Consider the following 22,568-nt stretch of genomic DNA (forward strand, 5'->3'; position numbering starts at 1 on the left):
GCACACATGCCCAGCATACATATGGCAAGGGGAGGACATGCATTAGCCTAAACCTCACTGCTTTTCACCACCACCCAGAGGTTTGTCACAACTGTATGGTGGAGGGACATGTAAAAGTGTCTCAAGCCCGGTAACTAGTCTTGGAGAGGTTTCTGTCTGAAGAATTACCTCTTGCCTCTGATGAATCATAAGGAGATACAGTGTACCCATGGACTTAGCTGACTTAAAGCTTGTTATACTGGCTATTTTTAGAAAATGGAGGGGGTAACTGTGCCAGGCCTCCATTGCTTTGAACACTGCCAAGGGTGTGCAAAGCAGATCATTCAGTTTAGCCTGCGCCTCCGCAGATGTAGCTTGGCACAGCCTTGCTTTTGTGCACATGTTCTCTGGTTGGCAGTCATGATTCTAAAAGAACACTGCCTGCCCTAAGAATATGGCCGCCACGTGAGAGGAGACTATTTAATGGAATTTGAAAGGGAGAGTTAACTTGTTAAAGACTATACATAGGACACGTATGTCTCAGTGGGTTTGAAAGCAGGCTGGGACCTATAAAATCATTTCTCGTTCATTCCTTAGGAAATGCATGTAGTTCTCAATAGTGTCTCATCCATTCCAAGGCTTTTCTGTAGCACCTAGAGTGTCCCTTGGCAAACTGGAAAGTTCTATGTAATTGTAATAGTCACTAACTTAAATTGTCTGACAGATAGCCTACTTTTCTACAAAATTAGGGACAAGCTGAGAGGGATGGGTTTGTCATGATAGGAAGGCATTTGACAGTTCCTAGTCAGCCCAGCAGAGGAGGTCACAGTCCAAATTCATGGAATCTCGTAAGGAAGCAGAAGGAGGAAGTAGGCAAGTGTAAACCACTCTTCCAAACACAGCAGTGACCCACAGGGTGGAGATTAACATTTGCTGAGAAGAATGAAAACAGACAATTAGGCTATTAGAGCCCTGTTACTCCAGGCTTGCCCCATTCTGTGAGTTTTAGGCACTCTTATGTCCTGAGAGCCAATGAAACGTCTGATAACAGAGGTGACCTCCCACAGCCCAGCTTTGCCTTCATTTGCTTTCAGATTCTCCCCCTGCCATCTGTGGCCAAGACCGTGCCTCTTTTCATGATTTCCTCTTCCATACAGGAGCACAAATGGTGTCCTTTCCTTCCTTTCAAATTGTTCCCCTTACAAACCCACTTCTTTTTTAAAAAGTATTTATTTTATGTATGTCAGTACACTGTCGCTGTCTTCAGACACACCAGAAGAGGGCATTGGATCCCGTTACAGATGGTTGTGAGCCACCATGTGGTTGCTGGGATTTGAACTCAGGACCACTGGAAGAGCAGTCAGTGCTCTTAACCGCTGAGCCATCTCTCCAGTCCCACAAACCCGCTTCTGCCTCACACTTTCAAGTGGTTCGTAGCTTCAAGCTTTACTAGCTTCCTGTACCTTTGGCCATGAGCTAGTGGGGCTTTTTATTTAAAAGAAATTTTCATAGAGACATAACTCACATGTCATAAAATTTACTCCTTTAAATGTTTAATTCACATCTTTAGCATACTAACAGAATTAATGTAAGCATCGAAGTCATCTAATCCCAGAATAATTCCTCATCCCCAAAAGATATTCTGAACCCAGTAGCTACCTATTTTCTTCTTTCCACCATTTCTGGCAGCCACTAATCTATTGTCTTCCTTTGTAGACTTGCCTATTTTGGATATTTCTCGTGAATGGAATCGTACAGCAGGCAGGCATGAGCCCTGGCTTTTTAGGTTTGCTGTGTCTTCAAGGCATGTGTGTTTGACAGCATTACTTTATCCCTTTTTGTGGCCAAACAACATCTCATTGCATAGACTTACCAAGTTGTATTTGCTTGGAAACATGGGTTGAGGTTATTCCTAGGCTATCGTAAATAATGTTGGCCATCCATCCTCCGTGTAGGAGTGGAATTGCTGGATCGTGTGATAGTTTAATAGTTTGAAGAATTTCCAGAGCATGACAGCAGTGATGTTGGATCCTCGTTCCCTATATCCTCTCCAACACTTGTGATGCTTATAGCCATTCCAGTAAATACATCGTGATATTCTGTTTCCATTCGATTTGAGTTTCCCTAATGGCTATAATGCGTGTTCAGCATTTTTCGCATGTTTGTTGATCAATTAAGCATCTCCCTTACAGAAGCACCTATTCAGACCATCTGTCATTTTTGCAACTGGGTTGTTTTTTCATGAGATTGAGTATTTCTTCATAATATTCCAGAGACGGGTCATTGTACAATGGCATATGTCCGATGCCAGGCACTAGAGAATGTATGTGGTAAATATCAGCTTCTGTAAAAACGATAGTAATAATAGCTATTGTCCTAACTGTAGAGAAATATTCACAGAGTATGGTGACAGGAAAGAAGGGAGTGAAAGTATTCCATATCTACAGATTGGCTTCACATAAGACCACCTACAACACTCCCTCCTGAGGCCTAGGAAAAGGGGGATGCCGGGATAGGGCTCTGAAAGACCAACTTTTACATGAGAAGGAAGAACCTTAGGTGTGTTTACCATGGAGACAGCTGGTTGTCTCACTGTTGTGTTAGCTCAAAAGGGGGGCTTTATGATCACCATCCCCTGTTTCCTATCCCAGTCTGAGCCTAAGAAGGGCAGCTTCCTTCATTTGTCAATTTCTATGGCTGTGATGGGAAATCCTTACCTCTTATTAGTGTAGATTAAATGTACAAAATGATGGACTTCATTGTGACGTTCATATATGCACATGATCATCTCCACAACCCTGAAGGATATCTCAGAGGCTGGCTATAAAATGTCTCTAAGTGGATTTCATAGGGACTGTGTCTCAGTCTCTTGATTAGCATATAAGTAAACCTTAAAATTCCTTTGTGACCCTCAAATTGACCTTATAAGATATAGAACCTCATAGACATCTGTGTGTGTGTGTGTGTGTGTGTGTGTGTGTGTGTGTGTGTGTGTGTGTTTGTCTTTGCTGGAGTGGGTGTGCATATCTTCTTGTGTATGAGGACAACTTTGGGTGTCCATAATGTAGAAATTGTTTATAAAACAGTAGCAGTAAACTGTGCGTGAATTTGAGTCTAGCATATGAGCTAAGCACACGAACTGTGGAGACTGCTCCTGTCCTATGAGCAGCCTGAGGCCCACAACACAAAAGGCATTCAGTTATAGCAAATAGGTTTAAGAAATCGGTTTGCCTAGATTTTTCCGTGACGTTACTCACTTGTTTTGTCATTTGCTAGCATGTGTTAGCAGAAAAGTGAGAACAGGCACCATAGGTTTAAGGAAAAACTGTGTTGGGAATTGTTTTAAGCCTCACACATTCTAACAATTAGCATAATCTAATTTAAACTACAAAACACTTCGGTCCATCGGATAGGAAACAGTTGCTTCATAGGGTAACTTTCTAGAGCCTGGGGGAGGGTTGAAATATTCGTTTAAACCTATAATATGCTATCAGAAATTAAAGGTCCTTGATGGCATCTGTCGTACTAGCTCTGTATGTTTATTTGGTCTCCAGCCTCGTTCAGTTTATCAAACACTCACCAGGTGTTAGAGGGGTGAAAGAACTTGTTTAAAGATGTGACCCTTTGTTCTGAAGGAGCTCACCTTCCAAGAAAGTCACACTAATGTAGGACACATGAGTCACTAGTTACAAGAAGCAGAAAGCTGCAATAGTACTAAAGGCTTTGGAGGCCAAGGCAGCAGGATATCGGGTCTGATTCAGAACGGGGTCAGTCTGGGAGAGCTTCTTCCGAAGCTATAGTCTGAAGGGCCAACGGAGGTGGGATGGAGAAAGCCATACTGTGAACTATTAGAAAGGGGACCAGAACGAAACTCAGGAAGTGGAGTTGATCTGGAATACCCAGAGGATAGATTCCTGATGACGTATGGCAGAGTAGATGGGAATATTGGGAAGAGCCACAATGTACAGTATTGATTTTACTAAACAACTTGAGTTTAGACTTGATTCTCTAAGTGCCGTGTTAGTTACTGTCTGCTACCTCAGTAGACACTTTTCCTGTCACCGTGGCAAAAGAACTACAAGAGCAACTTAAAGAAAGAGTTTCTTTGGCTGTCAGTTCCAGATTGTGTCCACCATGGAAGAAACCAGGAGCTTAGTGTGCTAGGCCACACTGAATCTTCAGTTGGCAAGCAGAAGGTGCCAAATGCTGTGCCCAGCTCCCTTCCACTTTTAGTCAGTAGGAATCTATCTAGATGATTTCTCTCAGACATACCCGGAGGCTTGTGTCTCAGGTGATTCTAGACCCTGTCAAGTTGACAGTCAACATTAATCATTACATGAAAAGTTCTTGAACATGGCTAGAAGCATAGAAGCAGGTTGAAGTGTAGGTAGAAGATGGGGAAACTTTAGAGACCGTTCACAGGTCGTAAAAAAAATACCATCTTTCAAGTATCATTTCCATTTAAAATCCCAAGGAGAATCTTTGCCTTTATATTTTGGTAGCTGTGATGGTTAATCCCAATCGCCAATTTGATGGCATCTGGAATTACCTGGGAGATGGTCCTCCAGGGTTACTTGTGAGAGTTTATCTTGATTGGGTTAATGGGAGTGGGAAGAGCCACCCGAGGGTGGCACAATTCCCTAGGCTGGGGCACTGAACTGTATAGAGGCAAAAGCGAGCTAAATGTGGACATCTGACTTTCTGGGCTTCATGATGGATGATACAGTGGTCCTCAGGTTTCTGCTGTGATCCTCACTGTGATGGGCTGGAACCTCAAACTGTGAGCTGAAATAAACCCTTTCTCCCTTAAGTTGTTCTGGCCAGATGTTTTATCACAGCAACAGGAAAATTAAATAATAGCTAATTGTGCTTCTGGAAAACCAACTGCCCTTCTTCATTCTTGAATGATGCCTTTAACAATAAGCAAAAGCTGCTTTGGGGAATTTTTTTTTTCAGGACTAATTCATCTGAGTCAGCACCTTAGATTTTCTCCTTATAAATGCCTTAAATGTCTCATAGCCAAGAAAGAAGAACCACTCAGTTTGCATTCTAGAAACAGGACCAGGAAATGTGTCTATATTATAAAAGGAAACAGATTGACCTGGAGGAAGGCAGTTAGAAAATACTTTAGCCAGGTCTAATGGCAAAGGCCCTGTAATCCCAGCTTCTCATAAGGCAGGAACATCCAATTTCAAGGCCAGCCTGGGTAACTTTATGAGGCCTTGTCACAAAATAAAATGTTGGGGGTGGGGGGTTTCTAGGCTCAATTTTTTTTCCTAGGTTCAATTCTATCAGGAAAAAGGGGGGATTAAGGGAAAGGAAGGTCAGGCTTTAGGTTAGGACTGGATCCAGTACGCAGCCAGCTCAGCCCCCTTTGGGCTGTGTCACTGAGGTTTATCACTAACCCAACTTGTGCTCCCTTTCTTTGAGTGTAATGCTGCTACCCACTCTTGGGCTCTTTGGAGGATTAAATCATTTGACGTGTGTCAAGTGTTCCAAATAGTGTCTGGCGTGAAACAAGAGCTCGAGAAATGTTAACGCTTGTTACATTGTTAGGCAGCAAAAACAAAACTCTGCAACATTAGTCAGAATGCTCCCGACATAAAACGCCTTAAACAAGGAAGGGTTTCTTTGGCTCCTGGTTTCATCCTGTTCCCATGGAGAGACACGGTGGCCGGGAGAGAGCACCCCACACCAAGGAAACCAGGAAGCAGAGGGAAAATGGCTGTTGAAACAAACCTTCTCCTTTTCCCCCTTATAGCCCTTCTGGGCTGAGGAATGTTGATGATGCCACAGGCACCTAGAGTGAAGCTTCCTCTTCTCTCAACTCAGCCAAGTCGGCAATCAAGATGGCCCCCATGTCAGCCTGTGCTACATTATAGCTTATAAAACCTTTTTATAAATCTACCAGCTGTGTAGCCAGTTCTCGGGCACTGGGTATGCCAGCTAGAGTATTGCTAACAAGTCACCCCACCACCACCAAAGAGATAGAAAACAATCCCCATCTTATTACACTAATGGCTTCTAAGAAAGGCACAATAGGATAACTTTTCTCTGCTTTACAGTACTTATAGGCCATCACTAGGGAAGACAAGAGAGCCTGGGTCCTCTGAGACTGAAGCACCCACTTTCAAGGTGGTTCAAACTGTGGTGGCCTCAGGGTAGTCAACAAACGTTTCACAGGGTCTCCACAGGGGAAGTTGTCTTTTATCGCCCGGCCTCGGGAGAACAGAACAGAGTCTCCTAAGTGGTGATGGTTCAGGCAGTCATTAGGCCACCCAGGTTCAGGGGCAGGACATATTAGCCAAGCCTTCCAGTTCCAGGAATTCATCAGCCTTGTTTTTGAATGGACACACTTTTCTAGTCCCTGATTCCACCTGAGTGAGGACAAATCAGTGGCAGTTAAATAATTTGCCGGAAGGTGGTAACCAGTACGACTGAACAGGGAGGCTGACTTCTAATCTAATTCTCCTCCCGTCTCAGTGAGGCTCTTCAGTCTCCTTCTGCTAATATATGCTTGTCAATGTGTGAAAGCTCAAAGAAAAAAATGTAACTGGGTCACATTTTAGATACATGTTAGAAAGCTTCCCTAAAAAGAAACATAGAAGGGTTTCAGAAGCCAGAAGCAGGTAGAGGTGAGAAAGGACAGAGGGAATGTGGCTAGCAGGTACAGTGGTATGCTAGATAGGCGTTGTGGCTTCTTTTTTTTCCTTTTAAAGATTTTATTTATTTATTTATATAAAATTTATTTATTTTATTTATATATGAGTACACTGTTGCTCTCTTCAGACACATCAGAAGAGGGCATCAGATCTCATTACAGATGGTTGTGAGCCACCATGTGGTTGCCTGGAATTGAACTCGGGACCTCTGGAAGAGCAGTCAGTGCTCCCAATTGCTGAGCCATCTTGCCAGCCCGGAGTTGTGGCTTCTAATGGCTCAGACCACAGTACAGTACCTACTAGACAATGATTAACCACGTATTTCAAAACAGCTGGTACACACAGACCTGATTCAAGGACACGATGAGGGCTGAGATGTAGACATGCTGATACCCTGATCTGACCATTATGTATTGTGTAAACATTTTCTTTTAAAAAAAAAATGTGTTTATTTATAATACACTAGCTGTCTTCAGACCCACCAGAAGAGGGCATCAGATCTCATCAAGATGGTTGTGAGCCACCATGTGGTTGCTGGGATTTGAACTCAGGACCTTTGGAAGAGCAGTCAGTGCTCTCAACCACTGAACCATCTCTCCAGCCTTGTGTAAACATTTTTAAATGTCACATTGTACCCTATAAATGTGTCCAACCTATGTGCAAACTAACCATTATAAAATACAACCAAGTGCCACATGGTGATGTTATAACCAACTATGTAGAATGGTCTTATAAAATCGTCATCTAGTGATGGCATACCATTATGTCATTGGTTGTGACATAACCATTAGTTTGCAAAAGTGCTATCTTAGGGGTTTTTTTAAAAAATATTTATTTTATTTATTATATATAAGTACAGTAGCTATCTTCAGACACACCAGAAGATGGCATCAGATCCCATTACAGATGGTTGTGAGCCACCATGTGGCTGCTGGGATTTGAACTCAGGACCTCTGGAAGAGCATTCAGTGCTCTTAACCACTGAACCATCCCTCCAGCCCTTAGTTAGGGTTTCTATTGCTATGATAAAACACCATGACCAAATGCAAGTTAGGGAGAAAGGGGTTTATTTGGCTTACATATCATTCCATTGTGGGAAGCCAGGCAGGAGCTCAAACAGGGCAGGAACCTGATGCAGGAACCATGGAAGAGTGCTGCTTACTGGCTTGCAAAACTTGCTTTCTTTCAGAAGTCAGGACCATCAGCCGAGGGACAGCACTGCCCACAACGGGCTGGACCCAACCCCATCAATCATTAATTGAGAAAATGTTCCACAGGCTTACAGACAGCCCCTAATGTATGCAGACATTTTCTCAACTGAGGCTCCCTCCTCTCTGATGACTGTGACTTGTGTTAAGTTGACAGAAAACGACTCAGTGCACATGTTCTCTGTGCACAATGTCACACAATGAAACTGCCTAACAGTTCCAGTCTGAGAGCCTGCCTCTCTCACTGAGCAACACAGGTCTGTATTTCCTCTGAGTATCAAGCTTCCATTGCTAAGAACTTGCACACAAATTTCCTATTTTCAGATGGTCCTGGGCTGAGCTCAGTCCCAATTTTGTTTCAAACAGAACCTCTGTATTGTTTTCTCACAAACAGAACTCATCTCTGAAAATGATCTGGATGGCTTGACCGTGGTTTCCTTTGTTCTCCAGGAAAATCACACCTGGCCATTGTCCAGAGAGTGAACAACGAGGGTGAAGGAGACCCTTTCTATGAGGTGATGGGCATCGTCACACTGGAGGACATCATAGAAGAGATCATCAAGTCGGAGATCCTAGATGAAACTGACCTCTACAGTAAGTGTGTGTCCGTCCTGCTCCCCTGAGATGCCCAGGAATGCATCGGTTTGATAAGCAGTGGAATAAGGTGTCAGGGCAAGTCTGGGCACTGGTGTGTCATCCACCACCGCCATCCAGTGCTAGCATGGCAGGATACCCTGGCCCACATTATCCTGAGTCACTGGAAGCATGCTGCTGAGGTTATCAGAAGGGAACATTCCAGAACACAGTTAAAACTGGGGAAAGATAGCTTGATCTTCAAATGGGAAAAAAAATGGTCAAAGGAAATACAGTGTGCCCAGGGCAGGCCCAGAGAGCTCTTGGCTCTTGTTTCTGCCCCCTCCATTGTGTTCATGGGAGCTCTTTGTCTCCTGGAGGCAGAGCCCAGGTCCTCTTGGAACTCCTCCCACCCAACCACCAGTGAGCAGTGAACATTGTCATGGCACTGCCTTGTGCTCAAGCCAAAAGGTTAAATGGCCCTTGTTGGATGCTGTTCCGGGCCCTCGTGCCTTTTAGCAGCACCCCTGCCAAATTTTCCATTCTCTTTCCTGCCTCCTGGATCAGGTCCCTGTGTGGGCCCTGTGCCTGCTCCCGTCTCTGGTCTCTTCCTCTCCCTGCACCCCTCAGGAACAATATGGCCTCCACTTTATAGTGAATGACAGCTTTAGGCCCGTGGGCCTCATCAACGCTTTGTTTGCCAGCAATAAAGGGGCTTGCTTTGTCTACAGAATTGGAATATTATCTAATCCATGGGAGTCTCTGGCCAGGAGATGTTTCCTCCCCAGAGCTTCATCTCCTAGGATAACCACCCCATTCCCTTCCTGGGGATAACTCATTTGAGATGAGCAGCTTCTGCTTGCCAAAGCAATCTTCCAGAAACTGCTTCCTCACAGCAAAAGGCTGTGATACCATATGGCAGTGATAACGGTGGGCCAAGAAGAGATCAAATCTAAAACACGGGCCAGCCCTCACTGAAAACAACCTGAGTGTCACCGTGCCTCCTTCAGGGACCTGGGAGTACAGTACTGAGCATTTTCAATCAAGGTGGAGCTCAGAAAGGACCTCTCCCACTCCAGGCTCCCGTCTCTGCCCACCGCCCTTGCTCTAGAACTCCCAGGTATCCTTAAATGCAAATTGACAAAGACCACACTGAAATGTTACTAGTTGGTGGAAGGCAAAAGTAGTAGTCTCTTCCGAGGGTAGTGATTTAAATAACCCCAGTGCTTCAAGTACCCACTATTAAAATCGAAGTGATAAAGGGAGAGACTATAGGGACATCTCTACTAGGAAAGGTTAATGACATACTGGCAGACACATAAGCAAATAAAATAAAAATCAGAGGCCGCTCGCCAGCGACAGCAGAGAAAATGGGTTCTAAATCTCTCTCCTCGAGGCTCTCTTTCTGGATGAGCCTCTCTCTGGAGGAGAGGGCCAGCGGTTCCCACTCTGATCCCTAAGGGCCAAAAAAAATGCGGAGAAGTCAGAATACTGTGTTTCTTCTTATGTGACTGGGATTTGTTACACACTCTGGATACTTGGGTCAGAATCTCCCAACCAGAACACAGAGCAAAAGTAGGGCTGAAGTGAGAGCCAGGCGCCCACACAGGCAGAGGCAAAGGCAGGCCCACTAGAGCTGTGTAGATAGGAGGCAATCCAAAGGGCTGAAAGAAGCAGGGTCCAAAAGAAGAGGGTGTGGGGAAGGAAGCTGGAATCTGGGGCCCTGGTTTCCTACTGTGGGGACACATCCTTTGGTCTCCAGTGTGTCTGGGCCACTTTACTGGGAGCCCTGTGGCCCTGTTGTTTTCCAGGCCACCAAGGTTGAAGAGAACAAAGACACATCTTCCCCCTCCCCTCAGCACAGGTGAGGTGGGTTACCACTTCCCATTTATTTTCAACACTCTGGGAAAGCAACAGAGAAGTGGTCAAAGAAAACACTTCCTCCACTTGAAAAAAATAATGTATCTATACACTTACAATGTACACAAACGTGAATCTACACATGTATATACATATGTAGACTTTTCCTTTTTTACAAAACAGATTTACTTTATACATGTGAGCACACTGTCGCTGTCTTCAGACACACCAGAAGAGGGCATCAGATCCCATTACAGATGGTTGTGAGCCACCATGTGGTTGCTGGGAATTGAAGCCAGTGCTCTTAACCGCTGAGCCATCTCTCCAGGCCCCTGGACTTTTCCTTTTTAAAAAGCAAGTGAAAGACTAAATTGGAGAAAGTTCATTTCTCAATTTCTCAGTGCGTAGGCTCTGCCTGAGCCCTCATCTCAAAAATCCACCTTTGGAAAGTTAGAGAGTCATGTTTACTTCTTTTGCATTCCTGGTCCTCGTGTTTCCCATGATCCTTTCTCCGGAGGGACCCGAGGGAAGCAGAAGAATTGTGAGTGGGGAGAGAGTGACATGGCTTAGCTGCCATTCCTAGCATGCCTTTAACCCACAGGAAAGGGACTAGGTGAACCCTGCTCTAGGGGACGGAAGAGGACAGATGGACAGACCCTAACCCCCTTAATGCCAAGAATACCAGCCGCTTATGTCAATATGACCTTGTATGAACACTGTCACGTACAGTTGCCTAGTAGAGTCCGGCAGTCACTGTGAAGGCAACATAACTTTTCTGTTATTGAATGTTTTGTATGGATTAAAGCAAGTCAAAAACTCTGATGCATCAAGAGTTTGCACAGCTCTCAGCTAACGGAACCAGCCTTGGAACTCTGGGCAGGGGAACCTCCACCCCACACCCCACAGCCCCCCCCCCCGCCAGCTTTCCCCACCCCTTCATCTACCACCTAAGCACAAACAACACCGAACCATCTGCTGCCTGCTGGCTCCTACTGGGAGGGAGTTGGCTGAGCCTCCTACAGTTGGCACTGCAGAAGTGTGTGGCCCCAAAGAGTCTGTGTAAGCAGCCAAAGACCAATGACGATTCTGACTGCCATGTTTCCCCTGTGGCCCTACAGCTGACAATCGGAAAAAGCAGAGGGTCCCACACCGGGAGAGGAGGCGGCATGATTTCTCTCTGTTCAAGCTTTCAGACTCAGAGATCAGAGTCAAGATCTCGCCACAGCTCTTGCTCGCCACACATCGCTTCATGGCCACAGGTAGGACCTGCCCCACCCACCCCCTACCTCCACACTTGTAGCAGAACCTGTCATGGCACCAGGCACCACATCTCTTAATACCCTCCATCCCCATCCTGGTGTGCACTGCCACTGAGAACCAGGGTTTGAGGAAGGAGGCTGCCTCCTGCGGGGTCCTGTGGTAGCTCCAAGCTCCCTGCTGTGTGGTAGAGAGGAAGTGAGTACTCTCTACCAGATGAGAGGTAGGGAAACCACTGCAGAACTTCCACTTCCTCTGCTCACTTCCTAGTGGAGGCCTGAAGACAACCTCCTCCATCCTACTGGGATTGGGGTGCCCCAGACCTTTGTCCCAGAGGGAAAAGCATTATCCTTCCAAGCAACAAGCCCCAGCATTTTGGTCCCCACCTGGAGTCTGGAATGGGAATCCTGGTGACCTTAGAAAGAAAAACAGTTCCATCCATTTGCCTAAGAATTTCATGAAGTCATTGTTTTTGATAGCTGAGTAGTACTCCATTGTGTAGATGTACCACATTTTCTGTATCCATTCCTCTGTTGAAGGGCATCTGGGTTCTTTCCAGCTTCTGGCTATTATAAATAAGGCTGCGATGAACATAGTGGAGCATGTGTCCTTGTTATATGTTGGGTCATCTTTTGGGTATATGCCCAGGAGTGGTATATCTGGGTCCTCTGGTAGTACTATGTCCAATTTCCTGAGGAACCGCCAGACTGATTTCCAGAATGGATGTACCAGCTTGCAGTTCCACCAACACTGGGGGAGTGTTCCTCTTTCTCCCCATCTTCGCCAGCATCTGCTGTCACCTGAGTTTTTGATCTTAGCCATTCTGACTGGTATAAAGTGGAATCTCAGAGTTGTTTGATTTGCATTTCCATGATGAAAATATCCTGAGTGAGGTAACCCATTCACAAAAGAACACACATGATATGCACTCGCTGATAAGTGGATATTAGCCCAAAAGCTTGGAATACCCAAGATACAATTCAGAAACCACATGAAGCTCGAGAAGAAGGAAGACCAAAGTGTGGATGCTTTAGAGTTTCTTAGAAGGGGAAACAAAAATACTTACAGGAGGAAATATGGAGACAACGTTTAGAACAGAGACAGAAGGAAAGGCCACCCAAAGACTGCCCTACCTGGGGACCCATCTCATATACAGACACCAAACCCAGACAATATTGCAGATGCCAAGAAGTGCATGCTGACAGGAGCCTGATATAGCTTTCTCCTGAGAGGCTTTGCCAGAGCCTGACAAATACAGAGGCAGATGCTCACAGCCAACCATTGGACTGATCACAGGGTCCCCAATGGAGGAGTTAGAGAAAGGACTGAAGGAGCTGAAGGGATTTTCAACCTCCTAAGAAGAACAACAATATCAACCAACCAGACCGCTCTCCCCGGTCCCCCAGAGCTCCCAAGGACTAAACCACCAGCCCAAGAGAACACAGGGATGGACCTATGGCCCCAGCTGCATATGTAGCAGAGGATGGCCTTATTGGGCATCATGGGAGCAGAGGACCTTGGTCCTGCCAAGGCTAGATGCCCCAGTGTAGGGGAATGTCAGGGCGGGAAGATGGGAGGGAGTGGGTGGATGGGTGAGAGAAGGCAGGGATGGGATAGTGGGTGTCTGGAGGAGAAACTGGGAAAGATGATAACATTTAAAATGTAAATTTTTAAAAGTCCAATAAAAGAAAAAAAAAGAAGCAAGGAAGGAAGGACAGAAGGAAGAAAGGAAGGAAGGAAAGAAGGACAGAAGGAAGAAAGGAAGGAAAGAAGGAAGGAAGGAAGGAAGGGAGGGAGGGAGGGAGGGAGGGAGGGAGGGAGGAAAGCAGGCATAGGAACCAAGCTCCTTTTTATGAGAGCCTAGGATTCGCCTTCGAACTCTCTGACATCACTCAGCCCTAATCAATATGCTCACCTAGAGCAGTCAGTCCATGACTGAGTTCCATCTGTACTAATACAATACATACTTACTGAGGATATGGCGAGGGCTGGCCAGAGCTGTTCCGGGTCCTAGAAGGTGGGTAACTATAAAGCACAGCCTCTTTACAGTAGACTTTTCAACATGTAATCTTGTCTGAATCTAATTTTTAAAAAAGAAATCATGGATCAATTCCTCAAAGCAAAGCAGCTTCATCTGCTTAGTCTAAGGCAGCAAGGATCGATATATAGTACCTATTAATATTAAGTATGATAAATGATATTTTACATTACTGACAAATTATTATTTAAGCCATTACCTCTCTATTAACCTGGGATTTCATTTCAGCCAGCAGGTGAATATTGTCCAGAAAAGCCAGACGCAATTCTCTTGTCATTCTACTGTAAAATTAAAGACTTTGTTGTGCCCATGACTTTGTTGTTCAGGGTCCAACACTAAATAAAATCAAGGAGAAAAATCATAACAAAACCAATATTGCCCAGATGCTGACCTGTTTCTCCCGAGATACCATAGAAGCAATAGTCATCCCCAGAAGGCGTAGAGAAGGCCCCAGGATGCTCACTGGGGATTAAAATTCCTCAATCTCTGAGGGATTAGCAGAACCCCCAGCCTACTTAAGAGTCTTGTTCTAGACGAAACCCCAGTCTCGCTCGCCTCCTGCCAGCTTTTGCTGCTGGAATGGGAGAAGCACAGAAATGCTGATGTCCACCACTGCCCCCTGCTGCCTTCCAGAAGTGGAGCCCTTTAAGTCTCTCTACCTTTCCGAGAAGATCCTGCTCCGGCTTCTGAAACATCCCAACGTGATCCAGGAGCTTAAGTTTGATGAGAGGAACAAGAAAGCCCCAGAACACTACCTCTACCAGCGCAGCCGCCCCGTGGACTATTTTGTGCTGCTTTTACAGGTGGGTGTCAAGGTCAGGGGAACTTCCAAGAGCAAGAGGAGGGCACCCGAAGGGTGAAGGGGAAATTCCTGTGGTTGCTCTACCCTTCTTGCAGAGTGCCTAGAGAACAAGGCCAATGGGGTAGGCATCCCCACGGGAAAGCCATGACCGTGTAAGAGTGGTACCCTGGGAACTGTAACTTCCCCTATGGCCTTTCATCTGCGCATTCTTGTTTGGAGGATAGTGAGAGGTGTGTACGTTCAGTAAAGGCATTCTGCTTCTGAACCAAAAGGGCCTGTGGAATCTGATATCGTGGGGTGTCTGCTCGAGTGTCCCCCACTGCCTCCTGGTGTGTAGTTGATTCTTCTTCAGTGCTCTCTTCTGTTGCTCTGTCAGCATCTCTGACTTCCACATTGGCCTGGGCTCCTGGACCCCATGGGATACATTTATTATCTGTGGTTTCCTGAAACATCTCCCTCCCTCTGCAGAGGGCCAGGAAGGAAGGCAATGACTGAATGGAAAAAGGTATCGGTTGCCTTCCCTGGATACCTGCACAGGCCTGTCTTAAGTATATATCACAGCCGGGCATGATGGCACATGCCTGTTATCCCAGCACTGAAGAAGCAAAGGCAGGAGGATAGCTGTGAGTTTTAGAATAGTCCGAACTACATACTAGGTTGGGGGCAGGCAGAGCTACTTATCAAGACTCTGTCTCGAAATAAAATTAATTAATTACTTAATTAAAAGTGCCAGGCGCAGTTCCACTGGAGCACAGCTTACCCTGCTCCCACCATGAGCCCCATCACGGGCTCCATGTCTCTTCCCAGCAGAGTTTTATAGGCCTCTAGAAACAGCCATGGCTTCAGATCCTAGTCAAGATCACATTGAGAGAGAACCAGCCTCGGTTCCATACAGTCCACTTCAGCCCGTCCTTTTTATGCCATTCCAAGTAACCTCAGTAAAATGATTGCTCCACCCCCATAAGTGGGGGCGTTTTCTTCACTGTTCAGAAGTGGATCGTGTTACGTTGTGTACATAATGTGCAATCCTTCATCTTGTGCTTAACAAAAAGTTTTCAAATAAAAAGCTGAAGGGACTCCAATAGAAAGAAGTTGTCACCTGGATGGAAAGATTTGCCTTTAAAATGTCATTGTTTCTATTTGCTAGCAAACCTGGGCTAAGCCAGTGAACTTCTCTGAGCCTGAATCAATTCATCTGTCAAGTGGACATGAAAACGTTACATGTGCCAGGAGGCAGTGTTTATTTTAAACATTTTATTATAGGAAATTAGCCAAAAAGTAGAAAGAAGAAAATATAACTATTACCTACCTTCAACAACTGTCCACATTTTGTCAAGGACTCCTAATCCTCCCATTTGCAAATGTTTATTTTGAAAAATGCCAAGGTGCCAGGCATGGTGTCGCATGCCTTTAATTCCAGCACTCAGGAGGCAGAGACAGGCGGGTCTCTGAGTTCAAGGCCAGCCTGGTCTACAGAGTAAGTTCTGTGACAGTCAGGGCTACAGAGAAACCCTGCAGGGCTGACTGTGAGAATCCACAGGTGCACTTAACGGTATCAGTTGCATAAATGTAGCTATACACACTCATGGTAGCCATCACTGTCACTGACAAGGAATATTAGTTAGCATTGGCACCAGTGGTGAATTCGACAAGAGCAGATTCTGTCACAGCCAGACCCAGAAATGATGTCATCTTGAAGACTAAGGTTTACTACGTTCTGGCTTAGCTGGTGCTTTAGGCCTGGGTTCTCAACAGGCAGCTACAGTGTATCGGGAAAGCATGGCTATTCCTGCCCAGGTGCTGCTTTAGGACTGGTAAGGCAGTGAATTCACTGCGGGGCTTCTAAAGTGGGAGCTTGTGTTTCTATCAGTAAATCTAGGCAGAATTAACACTGCCCCCGTGATAATGGGAGTCCATTTGTCAATGCTCACAAAAGTCCTTGGGGTCTGAGCAGATGCAAGAGCTTGAAGTGCCCATCCCAGCCCTCAGGACCCTCCTTTTACCCCTTCTCTCTCCAGGGGAAAGTGGAAGTGGAGGTCGGTAAGGAAGGCCTTCGTTTTGAGAATGGAGCCTTTACCTACTACGGTGTCCCAGCCATCATGACCAGTGCCTGCTCAGGTATTCCAGTCTTCAAGCCCTAGCTCATCAGGGATGCAGTGGGGTCGTCAAGAAAAGTCTAGGCTCAAGTCACGACTCTTGTTTTCACTCCCGTTAAAGACCTTCAAAATAAGCTGCTTCGCTCCCTTGGTTCTCATTTTTTCCTTCTGTTCAAAGGGGGCATAAAAACAACTTTTCTTCAGATTTTGTTTAGCTTTAAAAATAAGCAGAAGAAAACTGAGCTGGGAGTGGAAAAGGTAATCATGTAGCAAGTGCTGGGGGGTGGAGAAGGTGGTTTTCAGTAAGAAAGGACAAGTTGTTTCTCTTTTACCGCTCTTCCCTACCCTCCTGCCTGATTGCCTGATTACTGCGGGGTTAATTGGTGCAGGGGTGGAGTAGAAGGGAGATTTCCATAAGACGTTATGTTTTCTGAATTATTTCTGAAATCCACTGCCCCCTTCTGTCCTTAGATAACGACGTGCGGAAGGTTGGAAGTCTGGCTGGATCCTCTGTCTTCCGTATGTATCTCTCAAACCCCTTCCTCATGTCTTCCCTGCCATGGTCCTACCTCAGCCCACTTTGGGAACCTGAACCAAGCTATTTGTACATGGGCTGGGTTAACAGGAATGCTGGCACCTTCTTTGTAAAGCTCGGCTGGCCTGGAACACTGCCTCCCACCAGGTACCCACAGAGCAGGGAAGCTTAACTTTTGTGTGTCTGGAACCCGTGCTGTGGCTTCTCTGTTCATGCACAAGTGATGAATGGAAGTGTGGCTTGGGTGGGGACACCATGAGTTGCCCCCTGCCAGGGAATGCAGGCAGTGGGGCTGCATGCTGTGGTGTCGGTTCAGTCTTTCCTTCTCTGCAGTGGTCATTCACCCACCCTTGGCCTTTATCTGAAGTGCTATAATTTTTTTTTTGTCTGTGATATTTGTCCTCAGGAAAAGGTGACTGTGACATTCTGTATTGTAAATCAAGGCTGGTGCAATCTGTTGCTTAGACACTGCTCTTTCCTTGCCTGCAACCTCTGCCAACTGGCCACGCATGCTGCTTGGGGGTGCGGACTGGCACAGGGCTGGTGGCTCTGCCCTTCTGTGCTCCACCTTCTTGCTAGTTTCTGTGCAGAACTGGTGTGTTTGTGTGTAGAAAGCATGGCTTCAGTTGTGATCTAAATGTAATCTAGAGGGAACTTTCTTTAGACTCTTAGGTTCAAGTTTTGCAGTGGCCACTTTAATGTCAAATGAGGTGTTTCCTTTCATCATCAAAGAGATTTTTACATAGTGTTTTATATTTGAATTTATCAGAAGGCTTCAAAGCATTGTATGCCAAGAAAAGCAAGGTAGATGTCACTTCAGAATGAGTAAAAAAGGGCTGGGTGTACAGAGCAGTGGTCATGTAGTTGTCTAGCAAGGGCAAAGCCCTGAGTTCAAATCCAGCCCCCTACAAAAAATAGATAATAAATAAATAAGATTGTTAATTAAAATTTTAATAAGACAAGGTGAAGAAATGATTTGTCCCAAATCACCTAGCTGGTTGATGGTGTAACTAGATGAGACATCTCCTGTGTCGTGACTAGTTCACAGAGCACAATGAATACATATTTTAGATTCGTTGTAGTCCGGAATTCAATTGCTGTATGGAAATGATAGAATAATTTACCATGGCATTTTACTTTATAGCCCACCAGCTGGCTGAAATGAAGTATCTGCTCTACCCATGGGGATATAGAACTTGAGTAGAAGCATATTTGTTTGGGGTGAGGGGAGAGGGAGAAGGAGAGAAACTGTAATGTAATATGGTATTTATGTCAGCCAATGACTGTCGAGCAAGGTTGATAAAAGAAGCAACAATTATCAGTACAGAGAGATGAAAAGGTGAGAGGCAGTTTCCAGGAACAGGTGACACGTAACCCCTTCATTCTCAGAAAGGCACGGTGCTTTGCTTTAGACCCTGCTCCTAGGACCATAAGATGCTACCTAGAAATTCTGACTCTGCTCTAGCTCTTCACAAAGAGCTGTGGAAAACAAAACACAAAAACCAGAAAACAAAGAGTTTCATAGGCCTCTCCCTCTCCTCCCCTCCCCAATTCATCTGACATTCTTTAAAAAGAGCTCAGCAGGAAAGAAGCCTTGCTGCTAAGTCTGATGACTGAGTTTGTTACCCTGGAGCCCACATTGAAAAAGAAAATAACTTGGGGGTTGGGGATTTAGCTCAGGGGGTTGGGGATTTAGCTCAGTGGTAGAGCGCTTGCCTAGGAAGCGCAAGGCCCTGGGTTCCGTCCCCAGCTCCGAAAAAAAGAACAAAAAAAAAAAAAGAAAATAACTGACCTTCACCCACAGGCTTATGCCACACCCACCCACAGACCCACAAATAAAGAAACCAAAAACAATGTCAAGTAAGAAAATATTATCTGACTTCCTGGGATCCTAGTTCCATCAAAAAATCCTTCCGCTTAATCAGTGAGAAGAGTTAACATGCAACTGTAATCTTTTCTCTTCTTATTTTATTAATTTTTTAAGGTAACATACAAAGAGATAGGTCTTATCTTGGCATCTTCACGAGTGTACAGGAATCGTTATACTTTGTATCTAACTGAAAGGAAACATTGAATTCCCTTTCCTTTCCCATGCTTCTGAGCCTTGGTACATACATGCTCAGGAAAGACAAAGAGCATTGCCCAGGAGAGGGAAAGAGGTTGTCCATCTCCAGCAAATCCTTCTCCCTGAGTGAAACGAGAGCTGAATGCAAAGTCCACCCCACCCCAGTATTGTTCTCTGGGCTGGAGCTGATGTCAAGGTCTAGGAGCCCCCCACAGCTCCACATTTTCCAGCCAGGAAACATCAGCGTACTCTTGCAGGATCTTGACCTAGTAGGTTGAACACCTGTGATTTGTGTCTCAACGTTGAACCTGAGATTACAGAGAATTCTCCTGAATTCTGTGCCTCGGAAGCACAATCCATCCTCTCTTCTCTGCCCCTTTTTGAGACAGGGTCTCACTGAGTAGTCTGACTGGCTTAGAACTTGCTAGGTAGACTAGAACTCCCAGAGATCTGCCTGCCTCTGCGCACCACTGTGCCTGACCCACACTCTATATCTTGATTTTGATTGCCAAGAAATCCTGGAGCCCATGAGGAGGGAGCCTGGCTCTCTGGAGGAAGCGCACATGAGCTCAGATACTTCAGGTGCACACAGAGACGTGCAGGGGGCAGGGGAGGGGGGAGGGAGCTTCCATTTGCTTATCAGAGTAGACATTTAATATAGGAAGAACTGATTCTCCTGGAGACTGGGGTTTCTTGCAAACAGAGGCCAGTTCAAGCACTCACTAACACCCTATGGCAGAATGGTTACCAGGTAGGTATAAAAACCCCTCGCCTTCCCCTGCTTAGATAAGTAATTTCAGATCAAATCTGTGCTGTAGGAAATAAGGACCCAGAAGCTACCTATTTCATGTGCCTTCAGGTCCTGGAAAGGGATTCTGAGAACGGTCAGGTTAGACAGAGTTCTGTGTATACCAGCGCATCAGGATTAACATGAGGAAAGGTCAGACGTCCTGCTCAGTCCACCCCTCTGAGCCAGGAGTGATGGCTAGCACCATTTCTGTCTGGGAACAGAGAAAGGGGGAGAGAAAAGAGAAGAAAGGAAAGAGGTGCTTTGGATCAATTGTGATCTCTAGAAACCACCTGATTTGGTTCATAAAGCAAGACTCACAGTTGAGCCACTAGAATCCTGCCCTGACCTTGCCTAAGGTCTCTGGCCAAACACGTAGTACCTGGGGGCCCAGGCAGGATCCAGCCTCCTAGCAGATGCTCTCACAGGAGCATCCTGGCCTCTGAATGTCTACTGAGTGCTCTCATGTAGTTGAACAGGCTACATGAGACCACTGGGAGAGCGGAGGACAGGGCAGAGGGCTGGGCTCTTGCAAACCTGCTAGCTTAAGGTGGGCTCCCCAGAGATACTGCTGTGCTCCCTCCAAGGGCGCTGGCTGTGCTAGTTGCTGGCATCTGTGAGTCCCGCTGAGGTGATGGCACATCCTCTCAGGAGACCTTCAGTGGAGTTCATTTTATTTTGTCTCTCTGGAGGGCGACTCCATAAACATAGAGTTCCTGTGCTTTCCAAAGCAAGGTTTATTTTTGCCAAGAAATGTGATATTGTGAAGAACCAGGAACAGCCGGTCTCACCCACTTTGCTCTTTGTCTCTCTTCTTTTGTGTTTATCTTCCCTTTGCCACTCACGTGCCCTTGCCCCTCCCCTGACTCCTTAGTGCCCGTCTCTGTGTCTCGTACCTTCGCCTTCAGCAGAGGGGACTCTCTGGCAGGCTCCCCAGGTAAACATGCATGAGTATCTCCGGTTGGGTTAGCAGGAGGCATTTGGTCCCCTTTCACCGTCTCTACCCCCAGGCATGTCTATGACTAAGACAGAAGGCATCACACAAATAACACACTCATTTGCATAGAATCAGGAATATTTCTGCACGATATAATCTATGTCCCTCTATATCTGTGTATATGCGTGGAATCATGGTTGAGGTGAGAAGCGATGTAAGTTCTCCCGCATAATTTGACTCTTGCCGAATGGAGGGATTAAAAAGTGCAGCAGGAAAGACCAAGGAGATGATGGAGCAGTGGCCTACCTTCCTAGAACCTCTTTCTTTGACCTGTGCTTCCCTGTAGTTAGCTCCTAACCCATTCCCCTCTTCTCAGTACTCTACTGAGTGGTAGTTGCATTTCTGCCCATACAAAGGGGCCCAGATAGCTTTTTATTAGGTGTAACTCCTCCTGTTAATGAAATAAAACTTGATGGTTTTCTTTTTAAATCTAATGAGACCTATTAGAGTACTCTAATGACTGCTTTGGATACAGTAAATCTGAATAATTAAATAGCTGTTTACATTGTTTCTATCTTTAGAAGTTGATCTCTTAGTACCATGGAGTGAAGACCAAAGCAGGAAGGTATTAGATACATTTCCCTGCAGTTAAAAAAATCCATTCTCCCCTCCCTTTCTCCCCCTCCGCACTCCCTTTCTCCCTCCCTTCCTCTTTCCCTCCCTCTATCTTCTTCCTCTCTCTCCACATGTTCCCGCTGGCTTCTTCCCTTCTTTCTGTCCTTCTCTGCCCCCTTTCTTTCTCTGTCTCTACTCCCTTCCCGAGACCCCCTTCGCAGATCCTAAATAAACTTCCTTTTATACTAAGGGGGAAAAAGTCTATCCCCTGTGGTTGCTTCGTCTGTGTTTCCCTCTCCAAACCCACTGTATCCTCAGTGACCCAAAACCCCGTTATGTCTGGTCAGTTGACCTTCCACATTGAAAAGACCATGTTCTGAGACCTCAAACCTCACATTCATAACCTCAAACACAGTTATTTTAACTTGTCTCCCAAATCATATTTTCCCATCAAAACCCATCTGGTTCCCATGTTTATCTGTTCAAGACAACTTAACCACCTTCTCAAATTTCACCCAAGTTTTCTGTCTCCGTGGATGGTAATTTTCCACTAAGAAATAAAGCTCTTCTTGCTTTGTGAGAAGTCATGCCTTCCCAATGGCTACAGGCTAGAACAGTCCGTGTGAAATGCCAATCTGGTATACACACCAGCTAAGCGGTCTAACCCCCCGCATGCCAGCCGCATTAGAGAGGACCACATCACGGACCTTCAGATCTTGGCAGATGCCACTGAGCTGCAGGGAGGGGAGTGCGTATTTTTACAGGATTTTAAACCAGAAGAACCAAAGCAGGCATATACTTTTCTTTTTAATTAACCCTTAACTAGCCAGACAACCCAGTTAATTATAACTTCTCAGTGTAAAGGATAGTGGTAGCTCACAATATTTATTATGAGAAATGTCGGTAACCCAATGCCAGAGAATAAACACTCGCTGTGTAGCCCTTCTCCCACCAGGGACAGAGACTTCCTCCTACTCTGGCTGATATGTACCCCAGGGAGTTCTTGCAGCCTTCTCCCCATTCTTCATGACTGTGGATATCTAATCCAATGGGAAACTGCAAAAAACAAAAACAAAAAACAAACAAAAAACAAGTTGAGAACAAGCCCATCTTTTTCCCAGTCTTGGTTCAGCTCTGCAGAGTAGACCAGTCAT

The 22,568-nt window shown here is 45.7% G+C and overlaps 1 protein-coding gene across 2 annotated transcripts in view; it reads left to right on the forward strand.

Moving 5' to 3' along the window:
• Positions 1 to 22,568, forward strand: part of Cnnm1 (cyclin and CBS domain divalent metal cation transport mediator 1) — a 58,573-nt gene that overhangs the window by 16,374 nt on the left and 19,631 nt on the right. Inside the window, 6 exon segments of one of the 2 annotated variants that reach the window (NM_001401623.1) lie at positions 8,300 to 8,443; positions 11,401 to 11,541; positions 14,211 to 14,380; positions 16,398 to 16,497; positions 16,947 to 16,994; positions 20,737 to 20,799. In NM_001401623.1, the coding sequence (NP_001388552.1) occupies positions 8,300 to 8,443; positions 11,401 to 11,541; positions 14,211 to 14,380; positions 16,398 to 16,497; positions 16,947 to 16,994; positions 20,737 to 20,799 (666 nt within the window). 2 annotated transcript variants of the gene reach the window in all.

This window comes from Rattus norvegicus, chromosome 1 (genome assembly GCF_021556685.1).
Source record: "Rattus norvegicus strain SHRSP/BbbUtx chromosome 1, alternate assembly SHRSP_T2T, whole genome shotgun sequence".
Lineage (NCBI taxonomy): Eukaryota > Metazoa > Chordata > Mammalia > Rodentia > Muridae > Rattus > Rattus norvegicus.